This window comes from Ramularia collo-cygni (genome assembly GCF_900074925.1).
Source record: "Ramularia collo-cygni strain URUG2 genome assembly, contig: RCC_scaffold18, whole genome shotgun sequence".
Classification (NCBI taxonomy): domain Eukaryota; kingdom Fungi; phylum Ascomycota; class Dothideomycetes; order Mycosphaerellales; family Mycosphaerellaceae; genus Ramularia; species Ramularia collo-cygni.
In genome coordinates this window covers 264,953-285,368 of record NW_019716272.1, presented here as the reverse complement: position 1 = coordinate 285,368, position 20,416 = coordinate 264,953, and the positions used below count along the sequence as shown (strand labels likewise).

The 20,416-nt window shown below is 53.7% G+C and overlaps 7 protein-coding genes; 4 read left to right on the top strand and 3 right to left on the bottom strand.

The window, feature by feature from the left end:
* Positions 1 to 1,230: 1,230 nt before the first annotated feature.
* On the bottom strand, positions 1,231 to 4,093 carry RCC_09550 (related to alkaline phosphatase; the record flags this gene model as incomplete). XM_023774792.1 has 11 exons in its annotated part: positions 1,231 to 1,520; positions 1,575 to 2,656; positions 2,713 to 2,807; positions 2,890 to 2,916; positions 2,994 to 3,082; positions 3,133 to 3,150; positions 3,259 to 3,274; positions 3,330 to 3,406; positions 3,510 to 3,595; positions 3,654 to 3,864; positions 4,003 to 4,093. 11 exons carry the CDS (start codon positions 4,091 to 4,093, stop codon positions 1,231 to 1,233), a joined length of 2,082 nt encoding a protein of 693 aa, XP_023630560.1.
* Positions 4,094 to 4,815: 722 nt separating this feature from the next.
* Positions 4,816 to 7,285, bottom strand: RCC_09549 (uncharacterized protein; the record flags this gene model as incomplete). XM_023774791.1 has 2 exons in its annotated part: positions 4,816 to 5,423; positions 5,479 to 7,285. 2 exons carry the CDS (start codon positions 7,283 to 7,285, stop codon positions 4,816 to 4,818), a joined length of 2,415 nt encoding a protein of 804 aa, XP_023630559.1.
* A 531-nt stretch (positions 7,286 to 7,816) lies between these two features.
* RCC_09548 (uncharacterized protein) lies at positions 7,817 to 8,857 on the top strand (the record flags this gene model as incomplete). The annotated part of the gene is made up of 1 exon (XM_023774790.1): positions 7,817 to 8,857. The coding sequence occupies one exon, from the start codon at positions 7,817 to 7,819 to the stop codon at positions 8,855 to 8,857; it is 1,041 nt and encodes a 346-aa protein (XP_023630558.1).
* A 1,027-nt stretch (positions 8,858 to 9,884) lies between these two features.
* RCC_09547 (uncharacterized protein) lies at positions 9,885 to 12,497 on the top strand (the record flags this gene model as incomplete). Its single annotated transcript, XM_023774789.1, has 1 exon — positions 9,885 to 12,497. One exon carries the CDS (start codon positions 9,885 to 9,887, stop codon positions 12,495 to 12,497), a length of 2,613 nt encoding a protein of 870 aa, XP_023630557.1.
* Positions 12,498 to 13,386: 889 nt separating this feature from the next.
* Positions 13,387 to 15,832, bottom strand: RCC_09546 (uncharacterized protein; the record flags this gene model as incomplete). XM_023774788.1 has 2 exons in its annotated part: positions 13,387 to 15,585; positions 15,710 to 15,832. 2 exons carry the CDS (start codon positions 15,830 to 15,832, stop codon positions 13,387 to 13,389), a joined length of 2,322 nt encoding a protein of 773 aa, XP_023630556.1.
* A 1,176-nt stretch (positions 15,833 to 17,008) lies between these two features.
* RCC_09545 (probable mitochondrial citrate synthase) lies at positions 17,009 to 18,496 on the top strand (the record flags this gene model as incomplete). XM_023774787.1 has 2 exons in its annotated part: positions 17,009 to 17,113; positions 17,192 to 18,496. The coding sequence occupies 2 exons, from the start codon at positions 17,009 to 17,011 to the stop codon at positions 18,494 to 18,496; spliced, it is 1,410 nt and encodes a 469-aa protein (XP_023630555.1).
* Positions 18,497 to 19,293: 797 nt separating this feature from the next.
* On the top strand, positions 19,294 to 20,350 carry RCC_09544 (probable mitochondrial tricarboxylate/dicarboxylate carrier proteins; the record flags this gene model as incomplete). XM_023774786.1 has 3 exons in its annotated part: positions 19,294 to 19,498; positions 19,565 to 19,937; positions 19,996 to 20,350. The coding sequence occupies 3 exons, from the start codon at positions 19,294 to 19,296 to the stop codon at positions 20,348 to 20,350; spliced, it is 933 nt and encodes a 310-aa protein (XP_023630554.1).
* Positions 20,351 to 20,416: the final 66 nt, after the last annotated feature.

The following is a 20,416-nucleotide window of genomic DNA, read 5'->3' as shown; positions in this document are numbered from 1 at the left end:
TACTCCCGCCTTTTACTCTGCCGCTCCCGTCTGTAATCTCCTACCGCAGCAACCGGCGCGCCAAGAAGATCCGCCCTTGCTGCCGATGTGTCGACAAACTCGGCGAAGATGTTCCTGATGATCATGTACGGAAAGGAGCGATGATGATGCTGAAGGAGCGGGGTGGCTGGGGAAGAAAAGGTTGGTATGATTTCAGGGTAGTAGGGGCGGAAGGGGAACGCAGCGTAAGTATTACCTGATGAAGAGAATCGAGTTTACGAAAGTATGCTTCATGCAGCGAGGCTTTGGAAGGTAATGTTTTAATTGGATGTTTGAGATGTAGGATGGATTTGAAATTCATATGCGTGAAGAAGACCCCTTTTCTAGACTGCCCCTTTTGAAGTTCACGTAGGTCAAGCTATCTTGTAGGACTCTGACCCTATAAGACTTATCAGATACTTGGAGAGCGGTTTGAAGTTACTAGATGAGGCGTGTTGATAGTGTCGACCCGATGATTCTATGGTCTTCTATTGCGAGGGATGAACCTAAGTCTTGAAGGGTCCAGTTATCGGTATTCTCATACAACCAAACCAAAAACCGAGAATGTTGCAGAGTATCAGGATTACGATGCTACCATTACCAGGCACCTCGACGACTACTCTGATGAATCTCCCGAGCTGATCACCTTCATTGCTACTAGATCCAACCCTCCTTCTCAAATGCAGGTGCGTTCCAATGATCTAGTCATTATCGTTTAAGTTTCTCAAAAATTGCATGCTTCTCAAAGCTGCACGAAGACTTGAAATCTAGCCGAGTAAGATATCATCGTGATTGATACTCTTGGTGTGAGGGAGGACTGACGTCTAAGCAGGAATTAGGAAATGGAACTAATGGATGGATTTGAGGAAGGGGTGGGTTGATAATTCTTGCTCTTCTAAATAGGACTCGTGGGAGTGTCACCTAGCGAGAGATGTTTTGATATTGCTGTTGTCTGTGAGAATTCTCATGCTGCTTCCAGATCACTCCTCGCTCAAGAAATTGTTGCGCGATAACGCCCCTTTTTCAAGCGATACGTGAATGCAGCTTCGAAATTGGCCATACCGATTTGTAAAACAGCTGCCTGACGAACAGTATGAAGCGAAAGGCAAGAGATCTCGACTACTTCCAGATTCTCGAGATATAAGATATGTCTCATTTCTTTTCTGCGCGGTTCGTTGTATCATCAACACTTCAATATCCTACTTCAACATCCTACTCGGAAGTATCCTTCTTGGCATAATAAGGCGCCTTCTCAGTGTATCGATGGTAGCCATACTGTTCGTCAGACTCATACTTGCCCCAATTATCCTTGCCATCTTTGAAAGATGGGCATTCCTCGCCCTCCTTCGGGACCTGACTCAAACCAAGGCAGTCTGCGATTTTGAAAAACACGTCAATGGAGCTGTAGACACCGCCAAAGTTCTCACTGCAAGGGCCGGAACTGAAGACGGGTACGTCGGTTAGGGAATGGACACCTTGAGCCGCGTCGGTGGGGAGGGAACCTGGAAGGAATTTAGTCTCACATGATCTTCTCGCTGGCTTGTGTCTTTGCTTACCGTTCATGATGAATCCTCCGACGGCATCTTCGGGGTTAACGAAGTAGTCGTCTGAGGGGAAGCCAGTGATGTTACCATCTGGCAGTCTTGGACCATCCTTGTGAACGCGGAAATTCTCCCTAACGTCAGGTCTCGCGCCGAAACCCTGAGCGAGAGTGTATCTTGGCTCCCAATTGGAGGGGAAGTTGGAATCCGAGTAGCGAAGGTTACCAGTGTTGATGTACTGAGACAGTCCAGAAGCCTCGTATGTGCCAATGGCATTACGCTTCTCACGGTCGGTTTCTTGAGCATCCATGTACTTGGTATCGACACTGCMAAAAACATCGAAGCCGTGGCCGTGATCGGCAGTGACCACGATCAGAGTGTCCTTGTATGCATCGATCCCCTTGAGATGTGCGATGGCATGCTTGATCGTGTCGTCCAACTCGAGGAGCTCACCAAGAGCACGGTCGTAATCCAAAACGTGCATCATCTTGTCCACAGAAGCAGCTTCAGACATCAAGAACCAGCCCTCATCACCAGCACGGGTCTCAAGAATATCAATAGCTTTGAGGGTCATCTCTTTGAGACCGGGTTGAGTGTTGGCATCACCACCCTCGCAGTTTGGAGCATCCTCGTTTCCGTTGAGGTTATCAGTGTAGACCTGACGATCGAGCCACTTGGCCATGTTGGACTTGGTGAAGACTCCTAGAGTCCTCTCACTGGTTGACGTTGCATTGAGCTCGCTTGCATTGTKGACAAGGTTGTAGCCGGCGTCCGTAAAGACCTTGTAGTAATCGAGATCCATGTAAGTCTCTCCTCCAAGATCAGGACCACAGAAGTTCTCGGCACCTCCTCCGAAGAGAACATCTGGGCCCGACCAGTCAGTCCATGTGTAGTTGACGATACCATGGATGAAAGAGTCGATCACAGCACCGTAATCGTTACGGTTCCTGGTGTGGGCAGTCAATGCCGCGGGCGTAGCATCCGCAAGGAAAGCAGTGCTCACGATGCCGATCTTACCACCATGGACTCGGTGGAAGATCTCGGCAATGGTCTCTACCTTGGGATCGTCCAGGCTGTTTGGTGAGCTATCGGCATAGCTGGGAGAAGATTCAGCAGATGTTGGGGAAATGGTATGGGAGTTCCTGATACGTACACTCCAAGAGCGTTGACATCTGACTTGTGGCCAGTGTACAATGCAGTCGCGCTGTTTGCCGAGTCGGTTATGAATGAGTTCAGCGAATGCGTCATCTGGATTGGGTGTCAGCGATGCCTTGGGAGTTTCCATGTGGTAGAGAGCCCATGATAGCCCTTCGATGATTCGGTGGCTTACTTGATGGCCCAAATGAGGGAATTGATCCTAAGGAACGATATTTTAGCGATGTCGACGTTGAACATGTCCGATTGTGATCGGAACAGAATTTGAGGGCAACTCACCATGGCCATCAGACTTTGATAACGACCATTGACAGTCTTGTKGGCGATCAAGCGAGCAGCAGTGATCATGTTCGTAGTCATACCATCGCCTAAACTTGTCAGTCGAGCAGTGGTCGTGTTGCTCTTGGTCTTTGCTCACCTATAAAAAGCAGAACGTCTGAATTATTACAGATTAGCAGGATCCCTATCGTAGCTGATATGCTGAGACGGTGAGAAGAGAAAAGCTTCCTGATCTGATCTCATCGCCTTGCATTAATTGGCTTACTCTTCGTCTTGCGAACCTGAAGATTCGTCAGTAAATGAGAGTTTGCTGTGGGAATCGTAGCGTCTACATACCTGCTCAATATCTCTTACGAGCCATTCTGCTACGGCAGTCTCGGTACCATTGTACGTGAGCGTCGCGACGTAGTCACCTGTTGTTCATTTAGCAATCTGGGTTCGACAGGAGAGGACAGCCTAGCAAGCACGCAGTAGATGGCGTGTTCATCCAGGAAGCAGTCCATGGCTTTTTCTTACCAGGCTCATACAAAGCAACTCTACGGAAAGCTTTCGAAGCAACGTTGACTTTCCATGGCTGATCGGCGTCTCGAGCGAATAGATCTCTGTTGGATTGTTGTTAAAAGGCAAGTCTTCCGTCGTAGTCCAAGTAAATACACTCACTCATACCACTCAAAGTCCCAGTTCTCGATCGCTGGCTCTTCAATTCCAAAGTACTCGGAAGCGGGCTTGGCTTCCTCGCCCTTCTTGCCAATAGTGAAGGTGAAGTTCTCGTCCGGAATTCCGTTCGTCTGGTTGACATTGGCATGGACCTCTAGACGAATGTCAAAGTACTGGCCAGCGAGGAAGTCTTGAGCATCCGGTGGAGTAATGCCTAGAGGTGAGGCATTGAGGTCAGCATTGTCCCTAGACCTGGGGTGGCTATGTTGGAGGTTTCGTAGTATGAATTTGGATTACAATTTCTWGCCTTCCACCTATGCATTTGTATGGAGGCATGGTATGGTATACTTACAGCCATTCTCCGCACACCCCAGCTTCTGGAAAGTCTGCGCCGACGCCAAAGCAACCAAGCTCACAGCAACAGCTGAGCGAATGAGCTGCATAATGACCAGATTCACTCACAGCCAAGGAGTAAAAAAGCAAAAGAGTGCCAGGTGACAGGGAACCTTGATGGTCCAAGAACCCAGGTAAAAAGCGAACTCAATGAGCTTTATGCATGCCATGTTACACCTCTCCGCAATCCTTCGGGGCTCGAAAACTCATAATCCCAACCGGCATGAGTTCCAAAAGGCCACCACGCCGCCGGATATCATCAGCCACTTGGCATTGAGCCGCCTCAAGCTTTCCCACGCGGTGGTGGATTGAAATACTAATGGCTGACGAGCAAGGCTTCGCTCAACCTCCTGCCTGATCGGTGTCTGCCGAGATGTTTGGGCCGTCTTGGTTCTTCACGCCAAGGAATCAGGTCGAGAACGTGGCCGGATTGATAGGTTGGAAGTCAGAGTTCAACTTTCGTCCGGCAAAAGAGGAGTCCGAAGCGAGATGTTCGCGTGTTCGAGTTGGAATTGATCGAACGCACGAGATCTTAGACCAGATTGAAAAAGTGATGGACATGAAGAAGGAAGCACGCCGTAGAGTATTAAAAGCGATGTTTGTTGATCGTAAATCTTCGTGGTCATCATGCTGCCTCGTTCGCTCGCTCGCTCGCTCACCCAAAACCATCCAACGCCTTTTTCCGAACCACTTTGTCATCCACATCCCCGCCATGCAGCAATATATCTGCGGGTTAAAATGCAAAAATATTAATATACAATAACCAGCCTCATTAGAAGCCGATCAGATCCTGTGGCACAATGTCTCTGATTTGCCAACGCCATCTCCCATCGTCGGGTCTCGAGTTGCCGGCCGAGAACCAGCTTTCGCATTTTCGCCGCCACGCCGTCTCTTCGTCCCGCTGGAGTTGAATGAATCGTGGGCCAAGGTCAAACTCCTCGTGAACCTCGCCAACACCGGCAGCGGCCACCGAAACGGGGCTGGCCATACCACCCGAGCTGTTCACCAGCGCGAGAGGCGTGTTCTCGTCTCTCAAGTCTTCAATCCCCGCGAATGCATCCTCCTCGTCATCCGCATCGGTCACAGACGGTGAGAGCTGTCCAGACACATCTCGACCCCCCTTGAACTTCAACCACTTCATCTGCTGTGGATCGTAGACCATACCATTTTGGACTTGCACGTTGTGCCCGTTGCTGGTCGGCACCTGCGCGATCAATGCCGGACGAGTGGGAGACCCCAAGCGTCGATCCATGAATGATGATGCCTGCTCGTGCGAGTCCGGCGTCGGCGTTTCCATCGGAGGCACATCAAAGTGGGATAGCGTGTTCTCRTTGCCCTCCCATCGGAGAGTCTGGGGGTTGTAAACCATGCCCTTCTCGCCTGTGATCTCCGTATTAGCAGGGTCTAACATCAAGCGTGAGGACGAGGTGCTTACACTTCGGTATGTGGGAGCCGATGCCCGAAATTAACCCAGGTCTCTTGTTCTTTTGTCGTTGAGCGCTCGGGCTGGAGTATGGGCTCCGTGCAGCCACTTGCGCTTTCCAATTCGTCATAAGTGGCTGGAGTGGACCCTCGCTTCTTGGTCGCTGGGTGTTACCAATCCGCGACTCTCTGGCAATTCTACTTGCAGCAGTATCGCGAAGATAGCTCGGCGTGGATTGATGCACGTCGTGGAAGCCTTTGGTGGGGCTGGAAGGTGTCTGAGGTGCCGGTGTCATCATTCTGTCCGGTATGGCGGCGTTTTGCTTGGAGACGGGGAAACGAAAGTCGCTGCGACTTTGAGTCCTCCGAAGGCTCTGCTTTGGTGGACCGCGGGCGATGGGCTGCTTGACAAATTTGCTCTCCTTGGTAGTTGAGGTTGGAAGATCGTCAAAGATCTCAAGCTCGGAACCATCTCCAAAATTGCGCTTCTTTGCAGGTCTGGTCAGTGTTCGTTTCGATGCAGCCTCTCGTGCAAGAGATGCTGGCGCTACATTCTCCCGATGTCTTGATGCACGCGAAGGAGTATCGGGGGTAATCTGGTTTGACAGTCGAGAATGGGGACGAGGAGGCGGCGATTGAGCTCCTTGTCTGTTGTTAGGGTCTGAATCTCGTCTCATGTGGTATGGCATTGCCCTTTGATGCGACTGATAGTTTGATCCACCTGCGGGCAGGAATGGCGCAGAGGGCTTGGGGAACGAGCCATTACTACCTTTGTTGCGCAAAGCCGGCATCGAACGCTTAGAGCGAAGCAGCTGTGCACTGGTGGTGGTAGGATGGCGTCGTTCTCGAATGGCTTKAGGTGCTCCGCTCTCGAATACAGGCTCAAGTCTCGAGTACTGCTTCGTGCCCGATACCGGGCGGGGGATGTGTGATCTATTGAAGACTGGTTTGTCGGTAGGCTTGTCATGGAAGTTGAGCGTAGTTGAGGGTCGATGGGTTACGGGCATGGACTTGTTGGACTTGACTTGAATGTTCTTATTCGGACGTTTCCTAATGTCGAGAATGTCGGCGCCTGCAAAGTCAAAATCATTGGAAAAGTCGTCGTTGTCATCTTGGGAGTGCATCTTGGACTTTTTGTGAGCCTTCATGGTAGCCGGCTGCTCTATGATTGCAGAGTTGGGCTGGGACAGGTCCGATAGCTCAGCCTCGGCAGCTCGTCTCTTCTTCAGCATGGCTTCCAGATCCATGGGCCCGTCGGGAAGCTCAAGGCCACCAAACTCGTCGACATCACTCTCTGCTGTCGCAGAGCCCAGGCTTGGGCTGATCATCGAGGCCGTCTCACTTCGATCCCTCACGTCCCGCCTCGTGCCAGCGAAGCGTATCCCAAGACTGCCTTCTAGATCGTCAAAGTCATCCATGTTTTCGTCTGAAAACGCAGCAGTGTCTTGCTCTGTACGGGGTTTCAATTGCAGTGGCTGCTCCGAGATTTCCAAATCATTGTCCCAGTCATCTCCCACTCGCTGTTTGGATGGTTTCTTGCCGAGTCGCTTGATCGTGCCGCCGAGGAGGGCACTGGAGGGCACGTTGGCGGGCAGTGGAATTCCGGCCTGTTTGGCGGACTGAATGGCCTGGTTCGTACTGATGTCGTCGTTGGGCTGGATCACGACGTTCCAATCCTCATCACCCGCTGCAGACTCTGACCGTACGCTGACCCGCGAAGAAATGCTGTGGTTAGTGCCGGTGCTCTGGGCAGCGAATGCCTGGAACTCCCCCTGGAAATCGGCGTCGTCGTCCCAGTTTTCCATGTCGGCGGCCGCCATGGTGACCTTGTCGAGAGTGACTCGCGCCGTATTGGGCGTGGTGTTTCGCTGGCGGTTTCACCGAATGCTGACAGGCGGCAAACACCTCCTCCGCAGAAGGGCAGCGGGCGGGCAGACAAGCAGGTCGCTGGCGGTCATGCAGAGTCGAGTTCGTTAGAGAGTGTTCCACATCACACTTTGGCCGTGTGAGAGGTCGGGGAGTGCTTTCCCAAACCTTATTTATCGCGCTAGGGAGACCCCTGCCACCTCCGGCATCCTCGTTCTTCAATCTCGGCCCCCATTTATCCCATTGAAATCTGCAAAATCGACCCTTTGCACAGGGCAGTTTACGCGTCGTACTGCGCGCGGAATCGATAGACTCTTCTTCCACGGCAACAGGCGCGGTACGCGATGCGGCACAGGCGGTGTCGCGGCGCGAGCGCGTCGTTCGTCCCAGCACGGACACCCTTCACAAATCTTTGTGGCTGCCGCCTTGCGCTCGCTTTATTAACAAGACCCTCACTGACACAGCACTCATCTCGTCTATAAAACATGTCATCTCCGCAGGTGCTGCGGATCGCCAAAAAGAATGGACCTGGTCACCTGCTCGTGCACATCACGCCAGAGGAAAACCCATTCGACCTTAGGCTAGTRGGCACCGATACCAGCGATTTGTTCGAATCTTCGATCAAAGACTCTGAAACCAACAAGCTCCAGGCCAGCCATTTTCCAGGCACCTCCACTGAATGGCGGGACATACTGGCTTTTGTTCTCCTTCATGAGCGGCCTGATGGACCCTCACCGGCACATCTCGAGGGTGTTGGCATTGTGGCGGAGATCGTCGAGAGCACGTTCATCATCACCATCAGGAAGATTGTCGGCGCTATTACTCAGACCCTTGGCCGGGTCGAGTTGCAGAAGAGCGATGCAGAAGCCGAACTCTTCGATTGGATTGATGCTGCTGCTACGTCTTCGGATCTACTTCGCTTGCAATTACAGTCGTATCAAACATCGTCGACCGAGCAACAGAACCAAATTGCCAGACTCACAGCCGAGTTGGAACAGCTAAGCAAAGCAAAGCGTGATCACGAAAAGGACCTGTTGTCCAAGTGTGCGGCTCTACTCAACGAGAAGAAGCTCAAAATCAGAGATCAACAGCGCCTTCTTTCACATGCCAAAGTCGACCCAGGTGTTGCTGAAGACGTACGAAGTGAAAGGTCAAAGGACCAGAAGCCTCGCAGGGCAGGTGCATCTCAAAGTAAACGCAAGGCGATTGACGAAGACAGCGACCATGCTGTGACCGAAGAGGAAGCAGAGATTCCCGCGGCTTCGGATCAGGAGACTGCAGACGAGGGAGAGGATGATGCAGACGATGATGAAGGCGGCTTCGCTCCAGCATCTATTCGGAGGTCGCAGGCACCGCAGTCTCAGTCACAGCCATCCCAGCGCGTAAATACTGATGAGGCGCTTCCACCGCCACGCCAACTTCCATTCAATAAGCCCAGGGTTGGCGAGCCAGCTCCTCCAGCAAGCAGCTCTATTCGGCAGCCTGCGGTGGACAAAGACGATGACACTGAAGACGATGAACTGTAACGAGCACAAAATGCTCGACTTTTTCGATATTTGGTGAGCGGTATTGGGTGAACGACTTGTAATTGATTACAACATGACGCACGCGCTGGACAGCTGTGTTGTCGCATGGCAGAAACATGCTCAGAATATTATATTGGACGTTTCTTGCTCGAGCGGTGAAGCACTCGGAGAAGAGCGGGCACAGTGACATACGCTTCCCCGAGATGAGATTGATGTGCATACCCGTGTGGAACGTCGTCCGAAATAGCTCGAAGACGTCTTGAAGAGTTATAACAGACTTCAACCTGTGAGCGAAGATGCAACAGCACATGTAATGTATAACGAATATGCATGACAGTTATTAGCAAGTTACGTGAATTGAAATGTTAGAGGTAGTCTGGCGATGACGGAATAAAGCTGTGTAAGCTGGATGGTCGCATCAGCCCTGTCCTGTGCCAGTGGATCGTCGAATGCTCCCGCGCTTGTGACTGGTGACTTGGGTGCTTCCATTCCGTCTTGCGACTCGCGGAAAGGGCGTCTTGTCTTCCAAAACYCAACTAACACTCTCATTCAGATTAACCGGCCGCTGCATCGCTCCTGCTTTCCATCGGAAGAGCTCGATTCACACCTTCCGACCGTCTTCCACGCTATCAATCGCACCCAACACCGGCGTCAAGGTGAAGATCGCATTGCGTCGTTGAGGGGTCTCATATCGATACCACTACGCACACGCCCGCGCCCGCGCCACGCCACGGTGAGAGCTACCTCTACTACGCGGTCGCACATGGCAATACCATGCCTGCGTTGCCTCACTTCTTTGATATGCACATGCTAACGACCCGCCACGTGTGCAGCCGGCCGAAAAAAAGGACAATAAGACAATTAAACGGCCGCGTCTCTATTGTCTCAAAACAAAAAAAAACACCGCTACTAGCCTGGCAACTCGCGACATTTGCGTCGCACTGCTGGCCTCACCTTCTCGATTCATGCTACAACCTGCCGGCYCACACCCCGATTGAACTGATGTCCCCGCACCCGTCGCGCAATCATGGCTGCAGCCGCCGTTCCCAGGTGGAAGCCGAACAAAGACGAGCAGGCCGACCTTGACGCAATGAATACGGCTGTGGCGCGCATCAAACGACATACGCCCAGCGATCCCTACTTCCTCGAGATTCCGCAAGAGAATGGGGCGCGATACAACCATCATCCGTCGCAACGGTACCAATGGACACGCGACACGCCATTTGCCCGAAATGAAAAGGAGAGCCTCCAGTATCAGACTTTCCATCTCTACGAACAGGGCAAGGAAATGTTCGAGCAGCATAGCACTCGTTTGGACGAACCCGTAAGCATTCGGCAGGCGGGTGTGCGTACAGGCACACCCAGCACAGCACCGAAGACCAAAATCAGCCTCGCGGCGTACAAGAAGAAGCAGAATGCGGCGACCGCGACTCCGGAGCTGAAGGCGCAAAAGGCAGGCGATGTGCCGGGTAAGCAGGCGGCTGTGAAGGGTCCGGTGGAGAGGGCAAAGGCGGAGACTGAGGAAATGCTAGCTGCGATCGCCGAAGCAGAGCCAGAAGCACCGCAGGCGCAGAAGAAAGAGTCGCAGGCACCCGGCAAGGATTTGAAGCGCAAGAGAGAGGAGCTCGAGGAATATCAGAGGGATGGAGAGAGGGGGCTCGCAGCGGCCAAGAGGGATGTTGGGCCAGCCGCGAAGAAAGCAAAACCGGTGGAGAACGAACCTACGGAGGGTACAGTCGTTCAAGACACACAACAGAGAGAGCCCCAGAGGAAGCTCGGGGCGGCGGCAACCACACACAACATTGCTGTGCCAAGTCAAAGCAAAGCGGACGAGAAGAAGTTGCCTCCTCGACTATCACCGACAATGTCTCCTCTGCTCCCAGCGCGACTTTCGCCGCTCGAAGAATCATCAGCAATGTCCCTGCCTCCGCGACTGACACCGACGATGCCATTGAACATTTCGAAAACGCTCGAGGACGATGTAGACGTCCCGTCTGCATCGCAATCATCCCTACCGCCTGCTGCCGAAGTCGAGTTCCAGGAGGATTCAAAAAAGAATACATCCAGCAAGGACACTACAAAGCGCAAATCTCCACTGCCGCCACGCAATGGCTTCCGCACGGCTTCCGACTCACTGGCGGTACGATCGGAAGTGACTGAGAAGTTGCTGGATGCTACTCCCAAGGCGCAAGTGCCGTCGAAGGACGGCGAGGTTGCAGCGCCGAAACTGGAGAAAACCAAAGCATACAACCCAGGCGTTTCACCGATTCTGCAGAAACCCCGCCTGCTGTTGAAGCTGAAGTATAGGAAGTCTCAGGCATCTGCGATCAAACGCATTCTCAACATGCGTGTGGCGCCTTACAAGAATGTACCGGCTTCTAACCTCGATGTGTCTCAAAGCTCTGCGAATGAGCTTAGACCGGCGTCGAATGAGAAGGCGAAAGAAGAGTCGAAAAGTGGTAACGACAACGTCAAGGGTGTCGCGCAGAAAGTTGGACCAGCCAAAAAGGACAGGACGACAGAGAAACAGCCAGTCGCAGAAAAGCGACCCCCCATGGAAAAGCCTTCCATTTCAAATTCCGCAAAGCAAAATCCGGCAGACAAGCGGCCTGTTGCTGAAAAGCCGCCAGCGATAGAGAAGCGCAAATTGCCCGAAGAGGAAAGGCATGAGCCTTCTGCGAAACGGTTGAAGGACGAGGCGGCTGCAGCGCGCAAAGGGCCGTCCACTCCAGCGCAGCAGGTGGTTGAGTCGCCTTCTACTGCAAAAGCACAGCTGCAAGCTACGCCAAGCGCTCGTAACAACTTGCTAGCAGTCGCCATGGCACGAGACAGGTCGCAAGACAGTAATAGCACGCAGACTCCTCCTGCAGCCGCAGATACTCCCAGCACCAGTACCACATCTCAACCGAATGGGATCGCGAGACATGCTTCCAGTCAGCCTAGCAGCAAGACCGCCAAGGAGCAGGCGTGGGCCGCCGAAGCACGACAGTTCGGAAAGTTGGGCAAGGAGCTGAAGCATGCCGCTTCAGCTCATCAAAGTAACAGGATGAACGGCGGAACCGTCTCAGTGATCGATCAGAAGTTGGCCGCGGTCAAGTCCATCGAGTCCTTTCTCAGTTTCATGGTCGGCTTTTGTTGTGGAGATGAAGCCGGACAAGCTGCAGAACCGAGGCCACATCCACCAGAGATCAGGAATTGGCAGAGCTTGCAAGGGTTTCAGGGCTTCGTCAAGCGTAATGCGGAGCCATTCCCCGCCCTATCTGGTCTGACTGCTTCGCTGAGCGTGGTTTTTGCACAGCGAGCGCTGGAGATTGCCACACAGTATCATCGAGAGGACGGCATATCCCGACCTGAAATCTTCATGATGCAAGCTTTGCTGACCAAGTCCGCCGCCGAGGCGGATGCAAAGCTCGATGTGGACATTCTGACGGACTCGTTTCCCAAGTCATGGAGTCAGCGGGCGAGAAAGAATCCTCCTGTGAAGGAGAAGTTGGAGGTGGGGAAATTGGGCGGACAGTATAAACTTCCCATCGGCCTTGCAACCTCGCCCATCCGCGCCGCACGCGCTGGATGTGCGCTTCTGAGGGAGTGGTTGGATGCGGAGAAGATCAACTACAGCTTGAAGCTGAAGCTTGATTGAGGGCGTTGGATGTTTTCACAAAGCCATGGCGTCTTCTGGAACTGGCTGGGTGTTATGGTGTGGGGATTTCAAACGGATGGTGGAATTGGGGAATCTTTTTCACAGGTGTTTGATGGTTTTGTGCTCTTTTTTTTTCAAAGGTCGATCGATACCCCAAACAGCGGCAATGGAGACAGGAAGGAACAGCTTTCAGAGGATAGATGAATGGTTATTCAACGATGGTGATGATGCTTGCGTGCTTTTCCACTGTGTTGTGTCTGTCACTTGCTTGATGTTGGTGTTGATGTCGATGTCGTATCGTTTGTTGCTTACATCCTTGTTGATGACGACGGGCAGGGGATATGGATGTTCGAGTTGGCAAGGGGCTTTGCTGTCAGGGTTAGGGTTGGGGTAGTGAGGTGTGGTGATTGTCGAGCCCAGGTGTCACACTTGTGAGGTTTTGTWTGCTTGACGGGTGTACGGTACTTCATTGATATGTTTGGATGTTAGTACCATGTGCCCTCGAGATCGGTATCGTTTTGCAACATGAGTGGCGTTCGTTGTGGTTGTGCAATCCAGCCATGGGAAATCGCTCCAACAAAATCATCAGCGGCATTACCACAAGATTCGACAAATATCCACACCCAATGCTCTAAATGTACCGCGTGAGAAGCTGAACTGGGCAAGAAATGTCTTTCATTCCTTTAAACTTTTAAGTCCAAGGTCGTATTGTGACACGCCGCAAAGAAACAAGCAAAGGTGGTAATAACTCAATACAAAGAAGCCCTCGTTCCGTCCTTGAAAACCCAGATGCACTTCGCCTCGCTATGCCCTGAGTGATAATTTTCGCCATGCCATGCAACGCAAGAATGACCCCATACCCGCTATGCTACAAAGCCCAATCAATGCCTCACCTGTAAGGGTTGCTTCCATTCGCCGGAGGAAGTACAAGCCCGCCCAAGCTAAAGCCAAAGCCTGGAACAGCTGGCGGAGTAGCAACGGCAACGGGCTCCGGTCGAGCCATGTGTCCATACTGTGGAGGAGGTCCGCCGTTCGCTCCGCCGTAGCCTCCATAGTCCTGGTTTCCACCGCCGTGACCATGTCCACCATGTCCACCCTTGTTATGCTTGCCGTGTCGACCGCCTTCACGCTGTCTCTTAGGAGCAGGAGCATTGTCAGGCCCAACACGCTTGCTCATTGCCTTGCTGCTGACACCGGCACCGATCTCAATATCTGGTTCCTCCAAAACCATGCCGCCCTCGAGCTGTTTGCCGCCAGTACCGCCGTACTCGGCAGTCAGCAGCCATTTCAGATCTGCCTCGGTGAGCTTGTGAATTGGAATGATGCTCTCGCCTTTGGCGTAGTCGCAGCACTCCCGCGGGCCGAAACCAACGCCCCACTTGGTCTGACGAGCGACGTTCATGGTCTCACGGTCATTGCGAGCTTGCATTTCCTCCATGGCATTCTTCGCCGCGAGAGCGTGAGTGCGCGTGGTCATTTTGACGAAAGCGTGACGCTTGTCGCGATTAGCAATGCATGTCTGAACACGTCCGAAGCGTTCGAAGAGCTCATGGATCTCGGCTTGAGAGCCATTGGCACCGCCGACGAACAGCGTACGCGACAGCACCTTGATGTTGTTGGGTGGCAGTGAGCCATCGTAGTCGATAATCTTCGGCTGCATGCCGTGGCCACCACCATTCACGCCAGCCGGTGCAGGACTATTGCGGATCGGCGAGCGCTGTCGGAAGCGATTACGGCCACCACCGCCATTGTTGTTATTGTTGTTTCCACCGCGGTTGTCCTCGGCCTGTCGACGGGCGGCTTCAGCATCGTATGATCCGTACACTGGACTTCCTCTGCCACCGCGACCACCTCCGGCGCCTCGCTCTGGACTCCGGCTGCGACCTCTGCCGCGCCCGTAATCTGGCTGTCCGCCATATGCCGGGGGAGCCGGTGCCGGAGGCTGGTACTGCTCCTCGAAAGCCTTCAGGACGGGTCCCCACTTGTCCGGCGGGATGCCGTCTTTTTGGAGATCCTGAAGAAGCTGAAGTGCAGGGATCAACTTCTGGTTATCGTTGATGATGTTTTCTGGGAGGAAACCTCGGAGCGGGGCCAGTGGATCGTGTTGTGGAGGTTGCGGCATGTACGGTGGCGGCGCAACCGGGTAACCCTGCGGAATAGACGGCGGGGGCTGCGGTGGATATCCTTGATATTGTTGTTGTTGTTGTTGGTACGCAGGCTGTTGCGCTGGTGGTGCTGATGAACCGGAAAATCCATACGCCATGGGTGGTCCTCCTTGTTGCGGCTGCTGACCGAACATGGTAGAGTACTGAGTGGGCATCTGATTTTGAGGAGCGGGCATCGGGGCGGCAGCCTGAGGTGGCGGGGGAAATGTCGGGGTTTGCGCGGGAGGTGCTGCCCTCGAGAGCGCGGCGAGAATGCTGTTCACGTCATTTGCGGGTGCTGCTTGAGGCGCCTGCTGCTGCTGCTGCTGTTGGACAGGTGGGAAGCCAGACTGCATTGGTGTGGATTGGCTGGATTGGGTTGGTGCGCCGTTCACCTGTCCGGGTGCCATTCTTCCAGGAAGGAAGCCCTGCTCATACAGCTGATGTGGTGGCAATCCGATGGGAGTGTGGACGGGCCTAGTAGGCACTGGCGCCATGAATATCTCACCGGTTGTTTGCTGGACAGGTTGACGTTGCGACGGAGCGGGTGCGGATATGCCATTCCCGTTCACTGGGGTCGCTGCAGCACTTTGGCTTGGCGCGCCGCTAACCTTTGCCTTGAACTCGGCCAGCAACTTGGCTGGAAACGTGTTACCTCGCTCCCAGATTGTGATCATGTTCGCCAGCTTGGGCTTCTGATCCTCTGGGATGCCCTTCATGATGTCGTCAAACAGAGCTGGCATGAGCTCGGTGACGCGCTTAACAGCAGCCGGATATGTACCCGGCTCTCCTCGACCTTCGATGCTAAGATCTTGTCCAGATGACTTGGCCTTTTCAATCCATTGTCTTACGACGCTATCAATCACGTACAGCGCACCTAATTTGTGGGTGGTCGGTGCTTTTTTGAGCGCGCGATAGAATGACTGCACGATGGCTGACTCGTTCTACGAAAATGGTCAGTCCTTGCTAGTTGCTTTTGCCCCCGCTATCTCATGGGCGGGAGTTGGGAGGGAGAATCCGAATGGATGAAGACGTGCACACCGCATCTCCTATGTGATTGTGACATACCTGGATGTTGGTTACGCATAGCGTTGTGATGGAGGCAATCTTGTTCTTGCTGGCTCCCGGTGGCTTGAGTTGATTCAAAGAAGAAAGCAGACCGTCAAGGTCATTTACGGTTGGCGTTCCCATGATGATGCCTACTCTACTCCTGTGGGCGTTGATATGGCAGAGTCACTCTACGACTGGAGCTTTGCCTTCTCACCAGTCTACAGACGTCGAACTGTGATTACCGAGCGACTGTCAGCAGGAAAGGCGCGCGCGAGCTATTGCCAGTGTCTGTGTACACTGAATGGTTCACGTAGGTGACGGAGTGCAGATCAAGGGCTTTGAGTCTTTCTGTGTCACCTCACAGATGCAATGCGCTTCTGCTGCAAAGCACGTGATGCAGTCCTGGCGGTGTCCAGTCGATCACCAGCGCTCCGCTGTTCTGTCTCGTCTCTATGTTGACGCCGCTTATCTTAACTCACCCAGAGAGGCTTTCCGGATGTATCAGGGATGCTATGTTGCGCGCAAAGGAGAGATCGTTGACGCTACAGCTGCTTGCTTACGGCGCCTGGATGGATGAGTGATCCGAGGCGCGTGTCGGGGGAGTTGGTGATTGTTTGTCAAGAGCGCAGACGGTGCGCGAAGAAAGCCTTTATGCCTAGTGACGAGCGCGTCCGGACGCTCGTGCAAATCGCGACTAGTGTGTGTGTGGGTGTGTGAAGTGAACAAGCTGCGCTATTCACCAGCGGACAGCTCCGAGTCTCGCGTCCTGCAAGATGGCGGGGCAGGTGAGATGGATGGATGCCGAACAGATGGTCCTGCCGCGCACGTGAATTGGAATATACCTGGGATGGTAGTCGAGTCGGCGCGGATGATGTTGTTGGTTCACGATGAGATGATGTTGTGGAAAGGAAGATGGGGAGTTGAGCAGGAGGTGTGGTGACGACAAAAGCCAGCCAGTCGGCAAAAATCATTAAACTCTTTTTTTTTCTAATTCGGAAGAGCAACCCGATCTCCGTATCCAAGGTAAAACACCGTCGATTCATTGTCTGGCAACAAAACACTTGTGCATCTTYGGAACGTTTAAGAGCAGGGGCAGATGCAACTGGTTTAAACGATCACGAGGCATGATGAGTGTCATGCTGATTTCCGGTGTATGGTGTCCACTGCCAACAGGACGGGCGAAAGCGCAGCGCTCACCCGATCCCGCTCCGACGTCTAAAAGGAGAATAGTCTCTGCGCATCTGCAGCAACATCCTCAACCTTGACCTTCATCCTCACACCACCTTCAAATACATCCCTCTCCTCGCGGTATTCAAGATGGCTGCTATTCAAGCTTCCCGCCAGGCGCTGCGCCGCACCATGATCAACACTCCTCGCACAACCGCTTTCGCTAGAACCTATGCAACCCCGAGCAAGAGCGCAGTGCGTACAAGTCCAGTTCAATGGCAAGATAAATGGCCGAGGAGAGCTCAAGCTGACTGATGTCCTTACCTTTTACAGACCCTCAAGGAGACATTCGCCGCCAGCTTGCCCGAGAAGATTGACCAGATCAAGAGACTGCGAAAGGAGCACGGTCACAAGGTCGTGGGTGAGGTCACCCTTGACCAGGTGTACGGTGGTGCCCGTGGCATCAAGTCACTGGTGTGGGAGGGATCCGTTCTCGACTCCGAGGAGGGTATCCGTTTCCGTGGGAGGACCATCCCAGAATGCCAGGAGCAGCYCCCAAAAGCACCTGGCGGCCAGGAGCCTCTCCCAGAAGGTCTCTTCTGGCTTCTGTTGACCGGCGAGGTTCCATCTGAGCAGCAGGTCCGTGACCTGTCCGCTGAGTGGGCTGCCCGCTCCGATGTCCCATCCTTCATCACTGAGCTCATCGATCGCTGCCCCTCCGACCTCCACCCAATGGCTCAGTTCTCCCTCGCGGTTACCGCGCTTGAGCACGAGTCCGCTTTCGCCAAGGCTTACGCTCGCGGCATCAAGAAGGCCGAGTACTGGGAGCACACCTTTGAGGACAGCATGGACCTCATTGCCAAGCTTCCTACCATCGCTGCTCGCATCTACCGCAACGTTTACAAGGACGGCAAGRTCCCGACTATCCAAAAGGACAAGGACTACGGCTACAACTTGGCCAACCTCCTTGGATTCGCCGAGAACTCTGACTTTGTCGAGCTTATGCGTCTCTACCTGACCATCCACACCGACCACGAGGGTGGTAACGTTTCCGCACAMACCACTCACCTGGTCGGCTCTGCGCTCAGCTCGCCCATGCTTTCCCTTGCCGCTGGCCTGAACGGTCTTGCTGGTCCTCTCCACGGACTCGCCAACCAGGAGGTCCTCAACTGGCTGCAGGAGATGAAGAAGTCTGTCGGCACTGATCTCTCGGACGCTAACATCACCAAGTACCTTTGGGACACCCTCAAGGCCGGTCGTGTCGTGCCTGGATACGGCCACGCCGTGCTCCGCAAGACCGACCCTCGCTACGTCTCCCAGCGCGAATTTGCGCTCAAGCACCTCCCCGATGACCCCATGTTCAAGCTCGTCTCTCAGGTCTACAAGATCGCTCCTGGCGTCCTTACCGAGCACGGAAAGACCAAGAACCCATACCCCAACGTTGATGCCCACTCCGGAGTGCTGCTCCAGTACTACGGTCTCACCGAGCAGAACTTTTACACCGTCCTCTTCGGTGTCAGCCGTGCGATCGGTGTCCTGCCCCAGCTGATCATCGACCGTGCCGTCGGTGCCCCAATTGAGAGGCCGAAGTCCTTCAGCACTGAGGCCTGGGCCAAGCTCGTTGGTGCTAAGCTCTGAACCGCCCATAAGCTCCCCGCGCGACCCGTGGTGAATCGTCGCATCCAGCGTGCGCTCAGTCTATTGGGCGGCAATGGAGGTGGCATTGAGTCGAAGCGATGAGCTTACACTGTACGAAACTATGGGAAGGAAATGTAAAGGCATGGTATTGTTGGGAAAGCGTGTTGTGGATTCTCTGTATTGATAGCTGGATGTGATAGAGGTGTTGTGGAACGCTACAGCGATTGTCACAGCTAGATGACCTATGTACAACTGAATTACTATCAACTACAACAATTTTTGGATCGGGATGTACCTCGCCGATACCCACCGAATGCGCCCCCCTGGACTCTCAGCCCTTGGAGGTTGAGGTCTTGGACGCGTTGTCGGCGTTTGGTACCGATTGTTCTGCTGGATTCAACGCAACAAACGCAAAGGTCCTGATTGACGTGCCGTGCGTCTCACCTCAGTATTGCAACACCGCGATATCACTTTCCGAGTCAGCACGTGTGTAACGAGACGCACGGTCTCGGGGTCCTTTTTAAAACTCCCTGTCCGGGATTCCTCGTCGTTATCGTGTCCTCCCCACAGACCAACCAACCATCGATACCCGAACGCCGGGATCACCCTAAACCTAGAGCTCCTCGKGACATTATCTGTTGAGGAGCTTCACAGGCTCACAGCTTGCACGCTCTCTGCCTCTCCTCTCCCAATTACTCCGACAACAATTCCTCCCTAGCAACTCCACCCCAGCAGGCAACGAAGCCGCACCTCTGCCTCGGTCAGGCCCATCACTCACGCAACCCACTCATCAAAGCATGTCCGCCGCCATGGAGACCACGAAGCTGGAGAAGAAGCCCGTGAAGTTCAGCAATCTGCTGCTGGGCTCCGGGCTGAACATGTTCGAGGTCTCGACTCTCGGACAGCCGCTGGAGGTCTTGAAGACCACCATGGCTGCCAACCGTAAGGACGGCATGGCGGGTGCTGTTGCGCGAGTATGGAGCCGCGGTGGTTTCTTTGGGTGTGAGTAGCAACCATATCATGTGAATGTGGTTGAAGTGAATGCTGCTGACAGCTTGTGTTTGATAGTCTACCAAGGTCTCATCCCATGGGCTTGGATCGAAGCCAGTACCAAGGGAGCTGTTCTTCTCTTCGTCGCGTCCGAGGCCGAGTACTACGCCAAGAGCTTCGGCGCCAGCAACTTCGTGGCAGGTATTGGAGGTGGTATGACCGGTGGTCTGGCACAGGCTTATGCGACCATGGGATTCTGCACGTGCATGAAGACGGTGGAAATCACCAAGCACAAGGCTGTGGAATCGGGTGTTAAGCCTCCATCCACCTTTGCGACGTTCATGGGAATCTACAGGGCAGAGGGAATTCGTGGAATCAACAAGGGTGTGAACGCTGTTGCTGTGCRACAGGTCACCAACTGGGGATCTCGTTTCGGTTTGAGCAGAGTCGCGTGAGTACTCATCCTCCACTTTACTTTGCAGGAAAAGCAGCATTCTAATGATGAACAGCGAAAACGGAATCCGCAATTTCAACGGCAAGACCGATGGACAGAAACTCACTGCTCCCGAGAAGATTCTCGCTTCCGCTCTTGGTGGTGGTCTCAGTGCCTGGAACCAGCCCATCGAAGTCGTGCGCGTGGAGATGCAGTCCAAGACCGTGGACCCGAACCGCCCAGCAAAGATGACAGTCGGTAACACTTTCTCGTACATTTACAAGCAGAACGGCATCAAGGGTCTCTACCGTGGTGTTGCGCCGCGTATCGGACTTGGTATCTGGCAGACGGTGTGYATGGTTGCACTGGGTGACATCGCCAAGGAGGCAGTAGAGAAGCTCACAGGCGAGACGGTTACTGCTAAGCATTGATCAATGTCAAGCGTGGGTTTCTGTACGGCGTTGTCTTGGAGGGAGGACGAAATAGAGGACAAAGCA